Consider the following 17,920-nt stretch of genomic DNA (forward strand, 5'->3'; position numbering starts at 1 on the left):
GCACAGTTAGCTAAACGTTAACTATCTTTAGGACGTTTTTTGGGGGATACACTAGTGCTAAGTACAGTCTATCCATAATAAAGTCATGGATTATGACTGTTGCTATAGTTACCTCTTCAGGCAACTTTTGTTCACTTACATCTGTTTAGCGCCAGATCTCTGACTAGCAATTGGGGTTGCTTAACATTCCTTATATAATATGCAGAATTAAAACTTTTTAAGAAATTAAATTTTCAAGACATAACTTTTCTAACTTCCTTTGGGGGTAATTCACACAATAAAAGAGGCCTGAGTTTTTCCCAATTCATTGCTATCACTGTGTCTTTCTTTCTATCTCAGTCTCCCTTTCTTTCATCTATCTTACTCATCTTTTTTTGTCAGGCCACCATGGTCTTTGTGCAGCCCTTTTATTTTGATCTATTGCTTTTCACTTGACAGTCGTAAAATAAATAAGCATTTAATGCATTCCTGTGTGTCAGGCTCAACTCACATCTGAGGTGAAGATTAAACCAGAGAGAACGTGTTTGTGCTCACCTATGTATCTGTGTTTGAGATTTTTGTATACACATCTGTATGTGTATCTGGGGAATGCATCTGGGTAAGTGTGTGTGCATACATATATAGAAGCACATGGTTTGACGGTCTTAGCAGGTTTAAGATGTTCTGGTCTTTATTTGGTCCAACTGGCCTCCCAGCCTGGTCAAGCTGGTGTTTTGCTGGTAAAACTGTTCTATCAGTATGGTCAAACTGGTGTTTTACTGGTCTATCTGGTCTCCCAGTCTGGTCAAACTGGTGTTTAGCTGGTCTAACTGGTCTCCCAGTCTGGTCAATGTGGTGTTTAGCTGGTCTAACTGGTCTCCCAGTCTGGTCAAGCTGGTATTTAGCTGATCTAACTGGTCTCCCAGCCTGGTCAAGCTGGTAAGGAGCTGGTCTAGCTTGTCTATTAGCCTCGTCAAGCTGGTGTTTTGCGGGTCTGGCTGGTCTACTCATCTAGTCAAGCTGGTATTTAGCTAGTCTAACTAGTCCTTCAGCTTGGTCTAGCTGGTCTAACTGGACTCCCAGCCTGGTCAAGCTTGGGTCTGCTTCAAAAAACAAGTTTAGCTAACCTTGACACAAACCCTGAACTCTGGGTTGCCTAAACCAAGCCTGATTACTCATAGTTATTGATTCCAGAATACCAGTTCTGGGTTAGTTCACTCAACCCTGAGTTTGAAACTCACAGTTTGTGCATGTTCGTAGTGAACTCAGCTGAGTATCCACGAGTCACCATGGACACAGATGCTAAGAAAAGTGTGCAGACCTTTTAAATTCTATTAATGTTATAATAATTGCCTATATATGTTTGCTGTATTTTTTACTGGTGTTTTATCATGTACTGTATTTACTTCTTTTATTTTGTATACCATTTCATGTACCCAGTTTAATATTTGGGTTTCTAAAAACTTAAAATCATATCCTCTTCCATTTCACAGTTGCTGATGGTGTCATTGTATTTATAGACCCTCTTTCAATTTTAGGATCTCCCACACTTCATAATTTTCCATTTAATTCACCATTTTATGTAATGCTTTTCAGTAGGCCAAACATGATTATTCATGTGCATTATAAGATGAAGATCTACTGTAACAGAGTTGGAGAATGATGGGAGACCCAGAGAGTTATATGTCCATTATGCCCTTTTTTATTTGATGTGGCATTAAAACTTGCTTATATACAAGATGGTGTTTAGCTGGTCTAGCTGGTTCCCAGCATGATAAGTGCCCAAAACCCCTCTAAAACTATAAAAACAGACCAGCCTAACCAGTTTAGCTGATTTAAGCATTTTTTTTTTTAAATTTTTTTTTTTAGCAGGGCAGTCAGCAAACCCCTCTAAGTGGTAGACGATTATTATTCTGACTGCATGAAGTGTAGACCGAGTGCTCATTTGTTATGTGCTAAATGGCTTAAGTAAAATATACTGACACATTTTATACTCAGATATTTCTAATACTTGCATACAAATCAATTCTAACACATCAGCTGGTAAAATTCTCTTGGTTTTCCTAACCTTGATATGAGGCATCCTGTGACATGAACACACATGCAATCAAATTGGACTTAATCTACTTAGCAAAATAATTTCCACTGCATAATGTATCCACCCATCCACCCATCCATCACCCATCCACCCATCCATCCATGCCCACCCATGCCCACCCATACATTCATCCACCCACCCACCTACCCATCCATCCATCCATCCATCCATCCACCATCCATCCATCCATCCATCCACTCACCCACCCTCCCATCCATCCAAGTTAACAAAACTCTAGAAGGAGCATTTTCTACCATGTGTCTTATTGCACAATAACATGTCCCAATTAATGTTCATTTTAAGTAGACAAATCAAAAATTACAACAAGGAAAGTTTCCTTTCTTGGTCATTCAGGAATAACGACTTATTCACAATGAAAGAGGCTTAAGAAAATGTAAAATTTACAGTGTTACAACTGTATTCCTTTACAACTGTACTCGGTCTACCCTAATCTGAGTGCATGGCCACTGTGTGGTGTCTCCATCTCTGTTTACCACCTTGACTCAACAACAGTCTGTGATACTGCAATGATGATGATGATTGCAATGCAGCTCACAGCTTAATGGATCAACATCCCACCCCACTTCCTCACTCATGTCACCCCCACATTGTTTCCTGTGGCCTGATTTTTTCCGAAGAGTGGCATAATTATACAGGCACTCCATTAGCCTGTGTTTTATAGACATGATGAACAGCAAGAGATTCATACTAAAGGTCAACATTTTCTAATCGAATCTGGGGGGTGGATGCTCACATCTGATTAGGATTGCTTGCATAATGATTAAATGATACCTGTCCATCAACAAACAGCCATTCAGTCTCTATGCTCACACTACTACCCTGCTAAAAAAAAAAAAAAAAACAGGCCTGAGGTGGTATGCTGGTTTTAGTTTGTCTCCCAGCCTTGCAAAATTTAGTGGCTGAAAAAAAAAGGTACTTAAACCTCTCTAAACCCAATAACATGACCAGCCTGACTAGGCTGGGAGACCAGCTAAGACCAGCCAACTGGCTGTTTTTATTCATCTTTTTCTTTTTCTTTTTCTTTTTCTGTTTTTTTTATTTATTTATTTATTTTTTTTTTTGCTTTTTGTTTTTTGTTTTTTTTGGCAGGGTAGGGTAATGAAACATATTTTTGGCTGCCACTGATTGAGGTGATCAAACTGAGCTCCTATGCCAAACAGAGATAAAATACGGTCCCACAGAGGGTTGTAGAAAAAAGATATAGAGAAAGAAAAAACATCAGGATTGTGTCTAGTGGTCTTGTTCTTTAAAGCTGGACATTCGGCCGCCAGTGCTCTGGCCTCTGGCAGATTTCTCTCTTTCCTCTAGAAGGAATGGCTGGCAGCCTGACAGATAACTTCAAGGTTGTTTTTCTTTTCAGTTTTTCTGATAAACTTTGCCCTAATAGCCAAAAATCTGTCCAAGTTGCACTATGAGTGATTTAGCGTGTGAGAATGTTTTAAGTGTTGTCTCATCCATCTGACAGTTGCAAGGTGTCCATAGTCACATTTCATTCAAGATTAAGACTTGAAAAGAGAAATTAAAGGGATGATGTGGCTTAAGGAATAGTTTACCCCAAAAAATGAAGACTGTCATCATTTACTCACCCTCATGTTGTTTCAAACTTTCTTCCTTCCATTAAACACAAAAAGAGCTGTTAGACAGAATGTACAGGCTGCTCTTTTACATACAGTGACAGTGAATGGGGATGGGGGTCATCAAGGCATCAAGGTTTTAATAAAATGTACCTCCCTAACCTAAAACTTTACCCTAAACTTAACCAGTAGTGTCCGAAAAGAGCAATGAGAACTGAGGCTAACAAAACAGGTATCCTTACCCTTAACCAACACCTAACCTTAACCGATAGTGTTTTAAAATGCCGAAGCGAAATGAAAAGAACATTTTCTAAAGCAACCATGTCAATTCGTATAGCTTTTATGCCTCTGTCGTGTCACGTGCCAGCTTGATTTCTTGTGTGGTTTTGATCCGTTTTGATGACTGTGTAAGCAGAGAGTGTGGGTGCTAGACTGGCCTGCCCACAGTCCTGACCATCTCCACTTGAGAATGTGTGGTGCATTATGAAGTGCATTAGATGGCAACGAAGACCCCTTACAGTTGTGCAGCTAAAGACATACATAATGGATGAATGGGGGAAAATTCCACTTTCTAAACTTGACAAACTTGTGTCTTCAGTGCCCAAATGCTTAATAAATATTATTAGAAGAAATGGTGATGTTTCACAGTGGTAAACACTCGACTGTCCCAACTTTTTTGGAGCGTGTTGCAATCATCTGATTTGAAATTACTGTACATTTTTTTTTAAATAATGAAATTCACATGATAAAACATCATATAATGTGTAGTTGTAGAGCTTTCAATATAGCAAAGGGTGATTATAATTTACAAATCACACATTTTTGTTTTTATTAGCATTTTTCATACTGTCCCAACTTTTTTGGAATTGGGGTTAAAATTTTTCAAAAGATGCGTTAGAGTAAATGTGTCTCAATATCATAACATAGCATGGTCTGAGTAACAGAGAGAAAAACAAGGGTTTATAAAGTCATATTCAGCCACTGAAGTCATGATTTGAGTGAAAGTGAATAAAACAAAAGTGAATAAAACACACAGTTGTTGTAGCGTCTCCTGGTGTTCATTTCACCTGGGAATTGTACCGGGAAACATGTATAACTATAAAATGCATATAGTCACGTTTTCACTATAAGACCAGGTTGCATTTTACTGTCCAAATGTGAAACTGATTTAGAGACTTGTATTTTAACAGTCATGTATTTAAAAATGTTCACATGTAAAGACTTTTATTTTGATATTCCTACACCTGTAGAGAACTTTGTGTAACCTGTGGGTGCTGAGAGAGAAGAAAGTGAGCTAGGATTGATTGAGCATCTCCTCTCCCATTCTATGAGTGTAATTTTATTACTTTGCCCATTACAGTTGTTGATCCTGTTGAATCCTGAGTCCATCGTCTTCACTGGATATCTGTAGAGTACATGAGCCATTTTAAAGCCCTCGGTTACTGTTAAACTCCATGCCTTAAACAAATAAAGGAATTTTAAGCAAACACAGAAATTCCATGAGTGGCATGTTTGACCGTCTCACTGAGCCGCACCGCAGATCGCACTGAGAACAGCACCCAAAGAGCACGTGAAGATTAACCTCTTTTAATGCGGTGATGTACGCACCATTACGGAGGTTCATGCCAAACCCCTGCAAAAATAAAAATCAAGATTTAAATGAATGCAAAGCACTCTGGTTCACTTTAATTTAATGATTGTGTAGTGGTAAATGTTCTTTGTCATTGTGGGTTCATACACAGAGTGTTAATGGCACGCATTGACACAGGGGAGACCTGTTTCAAACCTGCTTACTCTGTAAGCACAGAATCTCCAGGGTCTTCCTTCATGTGAATAAAGGGCCTGTCGGTTTGATCAGAGGGCCGCCTCGAAGCCTTTCTGGGGTTCTTGGGGGCCGGCTGACGGGCTCCGATGGTGTGGGAGCCAGGGCCGGCACCAGAGGGGAATGGCTCTGGTGAGAAGCAGAAGGGATGCGGTACTTCGGAGGCCTTAAGGTGGCCGAGTCACACCGCAACAAGATGTGCTTAATCGCCTCAGTCTGCTTCCTCACCATCGAGAACTGGTGTGCGAAATCCTCGACGGTGTCACCAAAAAGCCCCCCTTGGGAGAATGGCACATTGAGAAAGTGGACTTTCTCGGCATCAAGCATCTCCGCAAGGTTGAGCCACAGGTTCCGGTCTTGGACCACAAGAGTGGACATCGTCTGGCCCAGGGCGCGCACCGTGACTTTCATCGCCCGTAAGGCAAGGTCGGTCACAGTACACAGTTCCTGCATCAGCCCTGGTTCGGTTCTACCCTCGTGCAGATCTTTCAGCACCTTGGCCTGGTGGACCTGCAAGATGGCCATGGCATGCAGGGCAGAAGCGGCTTGACCCGCGGCCACGTTATTAATGAGGAAGAGAACTTACAGGCCTTGGAAGGGAGCCTTGGTCAGTCATGCCAGGTGGCTGTGCCCTGCGGGCATAAATGCACCACTATGGCACGCTCTACCTGGAGGAGCTCGACATATCCCTTAGCCGCTCCACCGTCGAGGGTAGTCAGAGTGGACGAGCCCGCAAAGTGTGTACAGGCAGAAAAAGGTGCCTTCCACAACTTCGTTATCTCCTCGTGCACTTCCGGGAAGAAAGGTACCAGGGCGGGGCACAGCCATGAGTTGCGCTCCAAGCCCAGAAACCAATCATCCAGCCGCAAACGCTCAGGGCAGGGTGGAGGGTTCCACTTCAGCCCGATGTTCGCAGCCACCTGGGCAAGCATGGCTGCCATCTCAGCGTCTGCCTCATCCTGTGCTCTACCGCCCATGGGTGGGAGCTCAGAAGATTCATCCACTTCTGATAGCAGAAGCCCACCCTCCAATGCTGTGACCGAAAGCTCATCCTCGTCACGAACCGCGAATGACACATTAAACCCGCCCTGAGGCGGACCGCTTGTATCGCTCGACAGCTCTTCCAGATAGAACGAGCGTCCTGGGGGATGGGAGGTCCACAGGGGCTGAGCCGGCGGAAACGCTCCCATGTCCACATCCAGATCACCTGCGGTGCTTGCTGACCCGGCTGGCTGAGCGTCAGCCCAGGACGGACCAGGTTGGGGAGCAGCCACGGTGGCTCCTTGCTTCATGAAGAAGGAAGTAAGCCACGACCACAACATCATGGGCATGTTCTCGCAATGAGAACACGACCCTTCCAAGAAAGCTGCCTTGGCATGCTGGCACCCCAAGCACTCAAGACAGATTTCATGGGTATCCGGAGGGGAGAGATAACGGCCACATCCAGTTGCGCAAATGCGGAAGGACATCTTTAAAAAGACGCCAAGCGTTTGCGCGAGCTCTTTTAGAAGAAAATATACTCTTTTGAATATACTCTTTTAGCACCCGCAGACTCAGCTGCCGAAGCGCCCAGGGGAAGCACAACACTCGACCGTGCGAGGGTGACCGCTGATATGCGCCGTAAGAATCCAGCAGTGTAGCGAAAGGTGAGAGGACGAACACAACTTGTATTCGGCTCTGAAGAAAAAAAATCTGAATCAGTGGTGCACGCCATCTCCTTTTATACCCGTATGTCCGGGGCGGAGAATGGCATGCAAATTCCACTCACCAATTCTCATTGGCCTTTTCTATTTTAAGCAAAGGTGATTGGGGCTCTTAAGATCGAACCCCTAGTGTCACTACATCGACACAACATCGAGTGAGTGACAGACAGGGAACATATTTTCCCAAGTTGTGAATGTCCGTTTCAAGTCTGAATTGAATGTTGTGGAGATCAAAAAAAGACCATGTGCCGCATAATAATGTGAAGGAAACACGTCTTTGAAATGAATTTGTGCGCACGGGCGAAACACAACAACATCCATTGCGTGTACAGGGGCTGATCTAGGGGGTGGCCAGGGGTGGCACTCACAATTAATTTTATGTATTTCTACACCAACAACCACCAGATCAACACAAATCCCCCACTCTGTCCGACGATACGATACGTAGCCATTGTGAAAATGTAAATATATAGGAATACATTTACTAATGTTAATGAATAGCACCTTATTTTATAGTGTTAACAAACATAAATATAATAAAATTTAGATTAAAATGAAGCAAATGACCCACAGATTTGTTACTGTGAAAAGTTATTCAAAATAACGAACATGTTTTTGGAACATCTGTCAGAAAACCGCTCCTCATCACTCATCTGAGTACTTTATGTTTATCAGCACGTCAAAGCATGAAAAATGAATGAAATATTGAAAGCAGCATATCAAACGAAACTAGAGACGCTACTCTTTACAACCAAATAGGTTTCATTGAAAAAAGTTGAAGATGTTTCTTACCAGAGGCACTTATGTTGGCACTGCGCCCATAGAAGCAGTTCACGGAAATCGACGCCTTGGTGTTTTGTCACATGACTCATTGTGTCAGAAATTTAACCCTTAAATGGCTCCTTAGAGTGTTCTGAACAGTATGCAACAAGCGCTTGAGGCCTCGGGGTCGCACGAGGATATTATTCCAATTTAAATATGAATAAATGACTTTATAAGGTGTATGAAACACATTTGTATTACAACTAAATATCATAATTGTGAAAGCCCTAAAAGACATAATCATCATAATCATGAATGCCCTAATACAGACAATTAATCATCATAATTTTTTTTATGACAATTAATTGTCAGCCAAATTTCATAATCATGACAGTCCTAGCAGCAATACAATAGATTTGTGTGAGAAACAGCCCAAAATTGCTGCTGTAACTCTCAAAACTCCAAAACAGCCATCGCTGGTTGCTGCATACCATATTCGATCGCAACACAACAGGTTTGAATATGCAGAACTGCAAATTAGATTTTAGATCTTCTTTGGAGGGTATGATTTTCATCGAATTACTTACAACTTAAATGTTCATCAATTTCTCACATAAAGCTACTATATGGCTTCAGAAGAGTTGTAATGTAGCTTTTAACATATAACTACAACTTTTATGATACCTTCATGGTGCTTTTTTGGTGCTGTCCCCATTCACCTAAATTCTATGGAAAAGATCAGCAGGAACATTCTGCCTACATTCTCCTTTTGTGTTCCATAAAAAAAGGAAGTCATAAGAGTTTGGAACAACATCAGGGTAAGTAACTGATGACAGAATTTTCATTTTTAGGTGAAATACTTGACCCTGTCTGCATACCACATTCATGTCTTTGCTAAAATGGCATGTAATTTGCTTTGTTTCTCTTTCAGGTGTAATTCATGGGCAGACAGCACAGGCTGATGGAGCTCCATCAGACATCCAGAGAACAAGGAGAGGCCAACAGGATCCCAGCAGACACACTCAGAACAGAACTGGACAAGAGACGTCCAATGGCCTGTCTATTGACATGCTCTCTGACAACATGACAAGAGTGGTGGTGAGTTAATACTGTAGCTCCTACTATTATCCTGTCTCTCTTCTGTTTTCTGTACTTTTTTCTCCTTGGATTTTTTCCATGTGAATGATCTTAAAATCACTTTAAAAACTCATTCATTAACATTCAAGCCTTCTTAAATGCGTCATTGACATTAATTACTCGGCAAGTGATGTTTTTTTTTCCTTGGTAATTTAAAACCCCTCATGTCTTTACTGCCAGCATGCAATTAATTATATTGTTTACCAGAAAGGTTCGATTTAACCTTTTTTTTTTAATGATACATATGAGATCGCTTTATGTCCTGGCAACAGGTTGCAAAACTCCTCTGATGATGTGATTGTTGGGTCATACGGTCAATGGAGGAATTACTCATCTACAGGATAAACCAGCATGAATTTATGAGATCATGGCAGGGAATAAATGTCCCATGCAGGACAAGCAGATCCTCCAGCAAATCTCCAGAGTGTTTGTCGGTGCAAGTTTGTGTATATACAGTGGGGTCCAAAAGTCTGAGACCACACTGAAAAACTGGGATTCAAAATCTAATTTTAACCTAGAAAAATAAACAAAGTTTCAGGATTTCTAGGTCACTTATTAAATAAGCAAATTTGTGAAACTGACCATGTTAAGTCCTTTTGTACAAAGTGTCAGGAATAGAGAGGCTCAGGACCCAAGCATGGAGTTTTAAAAAAAACAAAGGATTTATTAACACAAAAAGGGCAAAAACAAACCAAAACTCCCACAAGGGGGAAAAACAACCATAAACTACCCCGTAGGGGGAAAAGGTAATCCAGGGCTAGGGCAGAAGGTAGTGGGGAACAGGACCGACCGGAATGGGTAGGGATGAACAGGACAGGAAACTAGACCAACCGACAGACTGACTGGAATAAACAAACAAATACACAGGACTGAATGGAAAACATGACTGGAAACAAGACAAACTGGCACTGGACAGGAAACATGAGGAGACTAAATTAGGGAGAGAAATCAACAGGTTAACAAGACAGGGCAGTTGTGACTAATAAACTAATAATGGGCACATAAGGAGGTGGGGTATGATTCAAGACAGAGACACGCGGCGATACAGAAACAAAACAAAGCCACGTGCTCTCACAAGATGAGTGCACGTCGCCAAGACAATAAGGCAATATACGCCCATGCCAACTGACAAACAAAATGAGAATGCGTAGCAACGCCAAACAAATTGATGCCACACATTCTCACACTAAACAAAACCTGAGTGAGGCAAGTGCCACGCGATGCAGGCAACAGGCGACAAAAACAAGACAGGACACCTGTGCGAGAGTTCGGCCACACACAAACCCCAAATCTCAGACAGAAGTGACCGAACCTCAGCACAACGTGAAGACAGTCACGACTCGGGTGTGCAGAACAATGCAAGCATGACATGAGGTGCACCCGTGTTCATGAGAGCCAGACATAAACTATTGACACGAGTACATGCTAAAATGACATAAAGATGACATAAGCGTGATGCACTCACGTCAATAACAGACAGGTACATGGAGCATAAGTGTCTGGATCCTGATACGGACTGAAACCGAACCAGACAGGAAGTCAGGACTCAGACACCATACTCCAGACATGAAACAAGACAGACTGAAGAGCGTATGGCAGGGAATACAACCGACACTCACACAAAAGACAGACAACGAAACAAGACAGACATGGGACGATGATGCCACGGTCCTGTCAGACGAAACCCCAGACTGACAGAGAGATAGGACTGTAACAGTAAACCCCCCCCAAGGGACACCTCACGCTGTCCCAAAACGGGAACATCAAACAATACACAAGACAGACAAAAGGAACACTAACATAAAACAGAAAACACAACAGAAAGGGAGGGAAGGGAGGAAAACTAGGGAGGGAACTTAAGGAAGGGGCAGGGTCCAGTGGCCTGTGGGGAGGCCTCAGGGTGGAGGCAGTGTCTGGCTGCCTGGGAACAGCAGGGAAACGCTGGCAGCAACAGAGGAGTAGGTGTCCTCCTCCTCTTCCGGGCAGAGGGAAGTACTGCTGCTGTAGCAGCCTCTGCCTCTTGGCGGTCAGCAGCAATGGGCTCAGCCAAGGCATCCACCTCCGTGTGGGGAGTGCCCACGTCCTCAGGTTGGGATGAGGATGGGAAGTCTCCCGAGGCACCGGCTGTGATCAATTCTTCCCATTTAAGGGCTTGCCTGACTGCCTCGAGAAAGTTCTCATCCTCACCCTGTTATGGGTGACAGGATCTAATAGGTTCATTCAGACCTGCCCAAAAAAGATCAGTTAGGCAGGTCTGATTGTATCCCAGACCTGGACTTGTCCTCCTGCCTTACCCCGCACAGCCTCTATGCGTGCTCTGCACGCTGGCGAGCAGAAGAACCGTTAAAAAGAAAATCTCTGCCATGTCCATCTTGGCCAATTCATACTGTCAGGAATAGAGAGGCTCAGGACCAAAGTGTGGAGTTTTAAAAAAAACAAAAAGGACTTAACACAAAAAGGGCAAAAACAAACCAAAACTTCCACAAGGGGGAAAAACAAACATAAACTAATCCATTGGGGAAAAAGGTAATCCAGGGCTGGGGAAGAAGGCAGCGGGGAACAGGACCGACTGGACCAGGTAGGGATGAACAGGACAGGAAATGAGATTGCCTGACAGACTAACTGGAATAAACAAACAAATACACAGGACTGAATGGAAAACAAGACAAACTTGCACTGGACAGCAAACATGAGGAGACTAAAATAGGGAGAGAAATCAACAGGTTAACAAGACAGGGCAGGCGTGACTAATAAACTAATAATATGCAAACAAGGAGGCGGGGTATGATGTAAGACAGAGAGACACGTGGCGATACAGAAACAAAACAAAGCCAAGTGCTCTCACAAGACAACAAAACACCCGAATGGCATGAGCACACATCACCAAAACAATAAGGTAATATACACCCTTGCCAACTGACAAACAAATAGCAGAGATGGGTAGCAACACCAAACAATGTGTTGCCACACATTCTCACACTGAGCATACATCGTGAGGCAAGTGCCACGCGATGCAGGCAAAAGGCGACAAAAACAAGACAGGACACCTGTGCGAGAGTTCGGCCACACACAAACCCCAAATCTCAGACCGAAGTGACCGAACCTCAGCACAACATGAAGAAAGCTTGCGACCTGGGCGCGCAGCACAATGCGAGCGCGATGCGAGACGCACCCGTGTTCGCGAGAGACAGACATAAACTTTTGACAAGAGTGCATGCTGCCAAGATGACAAAAGCGCGATGCAGACACATGGAGCATGAGTGTCCGGATCCCGACACAGACCGAAAACGAACCAGACAGGAAGTCAGGACCCAGACACCATAGTCCAGACATGAAACAAGACAGACCGAAGAGCGCATAGCAGGGAATTCAACTGAAACCGTGCTCTCACACAAAAGACAGACAACGAAACACAAGACAGACATGGGACGATGATGCCACGGTCCTGTCAGACAAAACCCCAGACAGGACTGTGACACAAAAGGTCAGATGTCCTTGTTTCCATTGATGCACAGAAGATGCTCCTAGGAACATTCTCAAATCATGCTGGATAACATGGAGCATCAGGTTTGAGTCCATTCCAGTTTGAGTGCATGCTGTCATACATTCTGAAAAACATACAAATGTTTTTATTTTACTCATCTTTTCATTCAAAATGTTATGCTAATATAATTTGTAATGAAAAACATTTATTAAATTAGAAAAAAGCTAAATACAAACATTTTCACTACAGTGGTCTCAGACTTTTGGGCTTGATATATAATATGTGCAATATGTGCATATAAAACAGCCATGTAAGAATAATTTTGATCAAATCAATTGTTACGCTTCCCTCCCCTCAGTGCAAATTAAACACAGATTTCCTTCTAGTCTTGCCAGTTTACAATGCTCCTCTAAGTGTGTGAGAGACTGTAGGGGTGTGTTTGTGTCTGTCTTCCCTGCTGAAAAAAAAAAACATTCTTAAACCAACATAAGCTCATTTGCTGGTCTTGATGTGACCTCCCAGCCTGGTCACTTTTGGGCACTTTTCAGCTGTTCAGGATGGAAGACCAGCTAGTTGACCATCTAAACCACAGTGTATAAACTGAAAGATTCTTGAGGTATCATTTGGGGTGGAACCATCTGAAGGCACCCTTTCAGTTCTCTGAGAAACATAATTCTTGTTCCTACATTAAACAATGTCAACATGTACACAAGGAATTTCAATATATATACCCTACACTGATGAGCCTAAACATTATGACCACCTGCCTAATATGCTGTTGGTCCTCTGCGTCCCTCCAAAACAGTGCAGACTCACGAGGCATGGACACTACAAGACCCCTGAAGGTGTCCTGTGGTATCTGGCACCAAGACATTAGTAACAGATCCTTCAAGTCCTGTAAGCTGTGAGGTAGAGCTGCCATGGAACAGACTTGTTGGTCCAGCACATCCCACAGATGCTCAGTCAGATTAAGATCTGGGGAATTTGAGGCCAGGGCAATACCTTGAACACTTCATCATGTTCCTCAAACCATTCCCGAACAATGTGTGCAGTGTGGCAGGGCGCATTATCCTGCTGAAAGAGGCCACTGCCATCAGGGAACATCACTGCCATGAAGGGTGTACCTGGTCTGCAACGATGTTTAGGTAGGTGGCACGTGTCAAACTGATGTCCACATGAAAGGCCGGACCCAGGGTTTCCCAGCAGAACATTGCAGAGCATCACACTCCCTCAACCGGCTTGTCATCTTCCTGATGCATCCTGATGCCATCACTTCTCCAGGTAAATGGCGCACACGTACACATTAGCCACAGTAGACCTTCTGTCAGTTCAGACCAGACAGGATAGCCTTCGTTGCCCTCGCACATTGACGAGCCTTGGGCACCCAACATCCTGTCACCAGTTTGTGGTTTGTCCCTCTTCGGACCACTATCGGTAGGTACTCACCACTAATGACCGGTAGCACCCCACAAGCCTTGCCATTTCAGAGATGCTCTGACCCAGTCATCTGGCCATAACAATTTGGCCCTTGTCAAAGTCACTCAAGTCTTTACTCCTGCCCATTTCTCCTGCACTCAACACGTTGACTACGAGAACTCAAATGTTTTAGAGAATCTTTACATTTTTACAAGCTTGGCAAAGCTTGGAGACTAGCTTTAAACGGCTAAGATGTACAAACCAGCTAAGGCTGGTCCAAATGTTTTTTCGTTTTTTTTCATGACCAACACTATGATTAGCATTTCTGTGTTTCTTTTATTGGAGTTTATTTGGTCTGTCCAGAATTTTTCTGGGCAGCCCTTAAACCATAAGCAGGAGTAATCAGGCAGAGGTCTTCTCTGCTGGAGAGATGAAAGTAGATGCTGATGGAGGTTTCCCCCAGAAATACATGCTGGTCTTTGAGTAGATAATCCGGGTTGCAGGCAGTTTTGTGGAGCTGTGCTGCAGAAAAAGAGAGAGAGAGAGCGCACTGCTTTTAACTGCTCCATTTTCCTCTGCTTCCTGCACCTTTTCTATACGCTGCTTTCATCCTTCTTCGTCACCTTGAGCAAGAGGATTCATTAATAATGTGACAAAGAACTGGGACTGCGAGGACCTTTAAGCACACACGTGCGCAAACACACACATGTGGAAAGGACTCAAGATGCATACTTAATACTATACTGATAGCCTCAGTTCTAATATTTCTTTGGTTTACCTGCAGTGGTCTCCCTGTTTGTCTCTGAGGTAAACTGTTTATCATGTTTTGAACTAAGAGTAATTACAAGTAATGGATTGGTACAGACAGAGCATACCATAGTTCACTGCAGTGTCTTATGCATAAAGTCAAATTAATTCCATGTGTGTGTGTGTGTGATTTCATTCCAGATGCATTCATGAATTAATTATATTATATTCATAGCGGTTTGATGTTGTCTTTGTCAATTTCTTGCCTCCTCCACTACCTAATTCTGTTTGTTGGAACACAACATGAGATATTTTTGAAGAATTTTCACAGCTGTTTTCCATACAAAAACAGTTTATTGTAACCACAGCTGTCAATCCCTAAAAAGACACTATGAAATCACCAGAAAAGTAGTCCATACAACTTATATTTGAATATGAATAAAAGTTAGAAATTTAAAGCAACAGTTCACCAAAAAAATTAAAATTCTCTCATCATTTACTCACCCTCATTCCATCCCAGATGTGTGTGACTTTCTTTCTTCTGCTGAACAAAAAGTTTTTTAGAAGAATATTTCAGCTCTGTAGGTCCATACAATGCAAGTTAATGGTGACCAAAATTTTGAAGCTCCAAAATGCACATAAAGGCAGCATAAAAAGTAATCCATACGACTCCAGTGGTTTAATACATTTCTTCTGAAGAGATACAATCGGGTTTGGGTGAGAATAGACCAAAATATAACTCCATTTCATAATAAGTCTTGACATCAGCAGTCTCCTTGATGATCATGATTTCAAGCTCGATTAAATTTTTTAGCACCATCTAGAGTTCTGCACATGCATCAAGCACTAGGAAGTGTAATCGAGCTTGAAATATTGATCGTCCCAAGGATACAGCAATGGCAACAGGTACAGTGAAAAAGGATTTATATTTTGGTCTGTTCTCACCCAAAACTGACTGGATCACTTCAGAAGACATGGATTAAACCACTGGGTCTAATGGATTACTCTTATGCTGCCTTTATGTGTTTTTTTGGAGCTTAAAAGTTTTTTTTTCCATTCACTTGCATTGTATGGACCTACGGAGCTGAAATATTCTTCCAAAAATCTTCGTTTGTATTCAGCAGAATAAAGAAAATCATACATATCTGGAAAGACATGAAGGTAAGAACATGTAAATGATGACAGAACAGCTCACTGGAGGGGAAGATTATCAGTTAATAACTATTTAATTTTCTCACATTTTATAGTTTGGCCTAGCTATGTGAAACGGTGTGAAAATTCTTCAAAATTTTCCTTTTGTGTTCCACTAAAAAAATGAGTAAATAATGACAGAATTTTCATTTTGGGGTGTACTATCCCTTTAATTATCCTATGATCTGCCTTTTTTCATATTTTTATTGCCGTGTTATGCTAATATTCTCTTTTTCTGTCTCGCAGGAGGACTCTCAGAGGTACTACTCCTGGTGTAGTTTTGGTCCCGGTGACAAACGAACGCAGCAGCTCTGGGTAGATCTTGATTCGGCCCATCAAGGACCTGTCAGAGTGCATGGTATTTTGTCCAACACACACCGACAAGCATCGGTGAGACAACCACGCAAATATATATATATATATATATATATACACACATATACAGTATATTCTACAGTATATTCTTTTGCTCTTACATAAATATTCACATGGCGCATGTGGGCACAGTTAAAACACACATCTTATTCTAGCATGTAATTATGTTCTTACATCTCTGCCTACGTTTCCTGTTTTTCTGTTTTTCCTCTACTTTTTGTACTCCCGGTCCCCTCGCTAGCGGGTGGCACTAACCTTTGACTTTCCATTCTATGGACACCAAGTGAGACAAATCACCATAGCAACTGGAGGTATTGTGCATAGACTCAGTTCACCTCTATCTTCTATTTCAGGCCATTTAAAGCATTTTAGAGCATTTAGAGCACACAGACACAACTGAGAAAATAACCCACAAGAGATCCATTATGCCTCTGTAAGTTCCTGTGTCTTATTTAAGAGTGGGTCAGTTCTTTCCTATTTGAGATTTAGCTCATTTCACTAAAGGGAAGTTAATAATGGGCTACTTACCGACCCTTTCCCAAATTAGTCTCAGATAAATGGAGTGGAATGAGGAGGAAGCTTTGGTTAATGAAAAATTAATATTTCCCTTCGCTTATGGGATGATTCACAGAGTCAATGTGTCTGTTTCCACATTAACCCCAGACTCACTGTAGCACCATTCTACTTTAATTAATTTCCATAAAACTATTGTCATAACATTAAATGGAATACAACAAAAGAATCTTAAAAGCTCAAAATAATCTTAATTAACAGTAATGCCAAAGGCTGTAACATATGGGAATCAAAACAAGGGTCTTTTATGAAAACATTTTTTCTTCCCTTTCAACTCTAAAATTTTTTATAGGGTTTATTTTCACTGGAGAGATCACACATCGAATGCTGACGGCAACCCAGTATATTGCTCCACTCATGGCAAACTTTGACCCCAGTTTTTCTAAAAACTCCACTGTACGGTATCTGGACAATGGTGAGTCTTGTTAAATAGAAATATGTATGGCTGCATCACAATTCACATATTATCCTCAATAGAACTTAGTCAGGATTTTATTTTATTTATTTTATTTATACCGTGCTGTGAGGGATAGACTTGCAGTGTATACCACGGCATGCATTGTATAAAGGTCCTATATCATCAAATTTTCACAACTCTAGTTTTTTATCTACTGAAATGTTTTTGGTTAGATGGTTTTTTAATGTTTTGTCAGCTGAACGATCAATGCCAATTTAAACAACAGTGCAACCCATGAAGAAACTGTATGTCTATCCATCACAGCCTTGTTTTTATTCCCATCAAAAAAATAAATATTTTGCTACTCTGAAAAAGATCCATAGTATGCAGGATTAGGACTGTGCATCCATGCATGCTTTTTTGGTTATTATTGCCCACAACCAGGGGTTAAACTGGGCTGGAAAAATCCGGAACAGTGTTCAAGCTCCACTGATTCCCAAAAAGAAAACAAAATGGCAATTTTTTTGTCAATCCATTCCATTTTCTCTATATTGCAGGTTTTATTTTATCCAGTACACATGTTCCATCTCCATTTAGAGAGTGTACTTGCTATCTCGCATATCTTGCCTAGGGCATCAGAA

The 17,920-nt window shown here is 42.0% G+C and overlaps 1 protein-coding gene across 3 annotated transcripts in view; it reads left to right on the forward strand.

Moving 5' to 3' along the window:
- Positions 1-17,920, forward strand: part of LOC127423289 (plexin domain-containing protein 1-like) — a 50,122-nt gene that overhangs the window by 18,308 nt on the left and 13,894 nt on the right. For all 3 annotated transcript variants that reach the window (XM_051667468.1, XM_051667470.1, XM_051667469.1), the window contains exons 2-5: positions 8,891-9,057; positions 16,181-16,324; positions 16,551-16,620; positions 17,175-17,297. In XM_051667468.1, coding sequence (XP_051523428.1) covers positions 8,891-9,057; positions 16,181-16,324; positions 16,551-16,620; positions 17,175-17,297 — 504 coding nt within the window. The remainder of the gene's footprint in view (positions 1-8,890; positions 9,058-16,180; positions 16,325-16,550; positions 16,621-17,174; positions 17,298-17,920) is intronic.

The sequence above is a fragment of the Myxocyprinus asiaticus genome, chromosome 32 (assembly GCF_019703515.2).
Source record: "Myxocyprinus asiaticus isolate MX2 ecotype Aquarium Trade chromosome 32, UBuf_Myxa_2, whole genome shotgun sequence".
Taxonomy (NCBI): Eukaryota; Metazoa; Chordata; class Actinopteri; order Cypriniformes; family Catostomidae; genus Myxocyprinus; species Myxocyprinus asiaticus.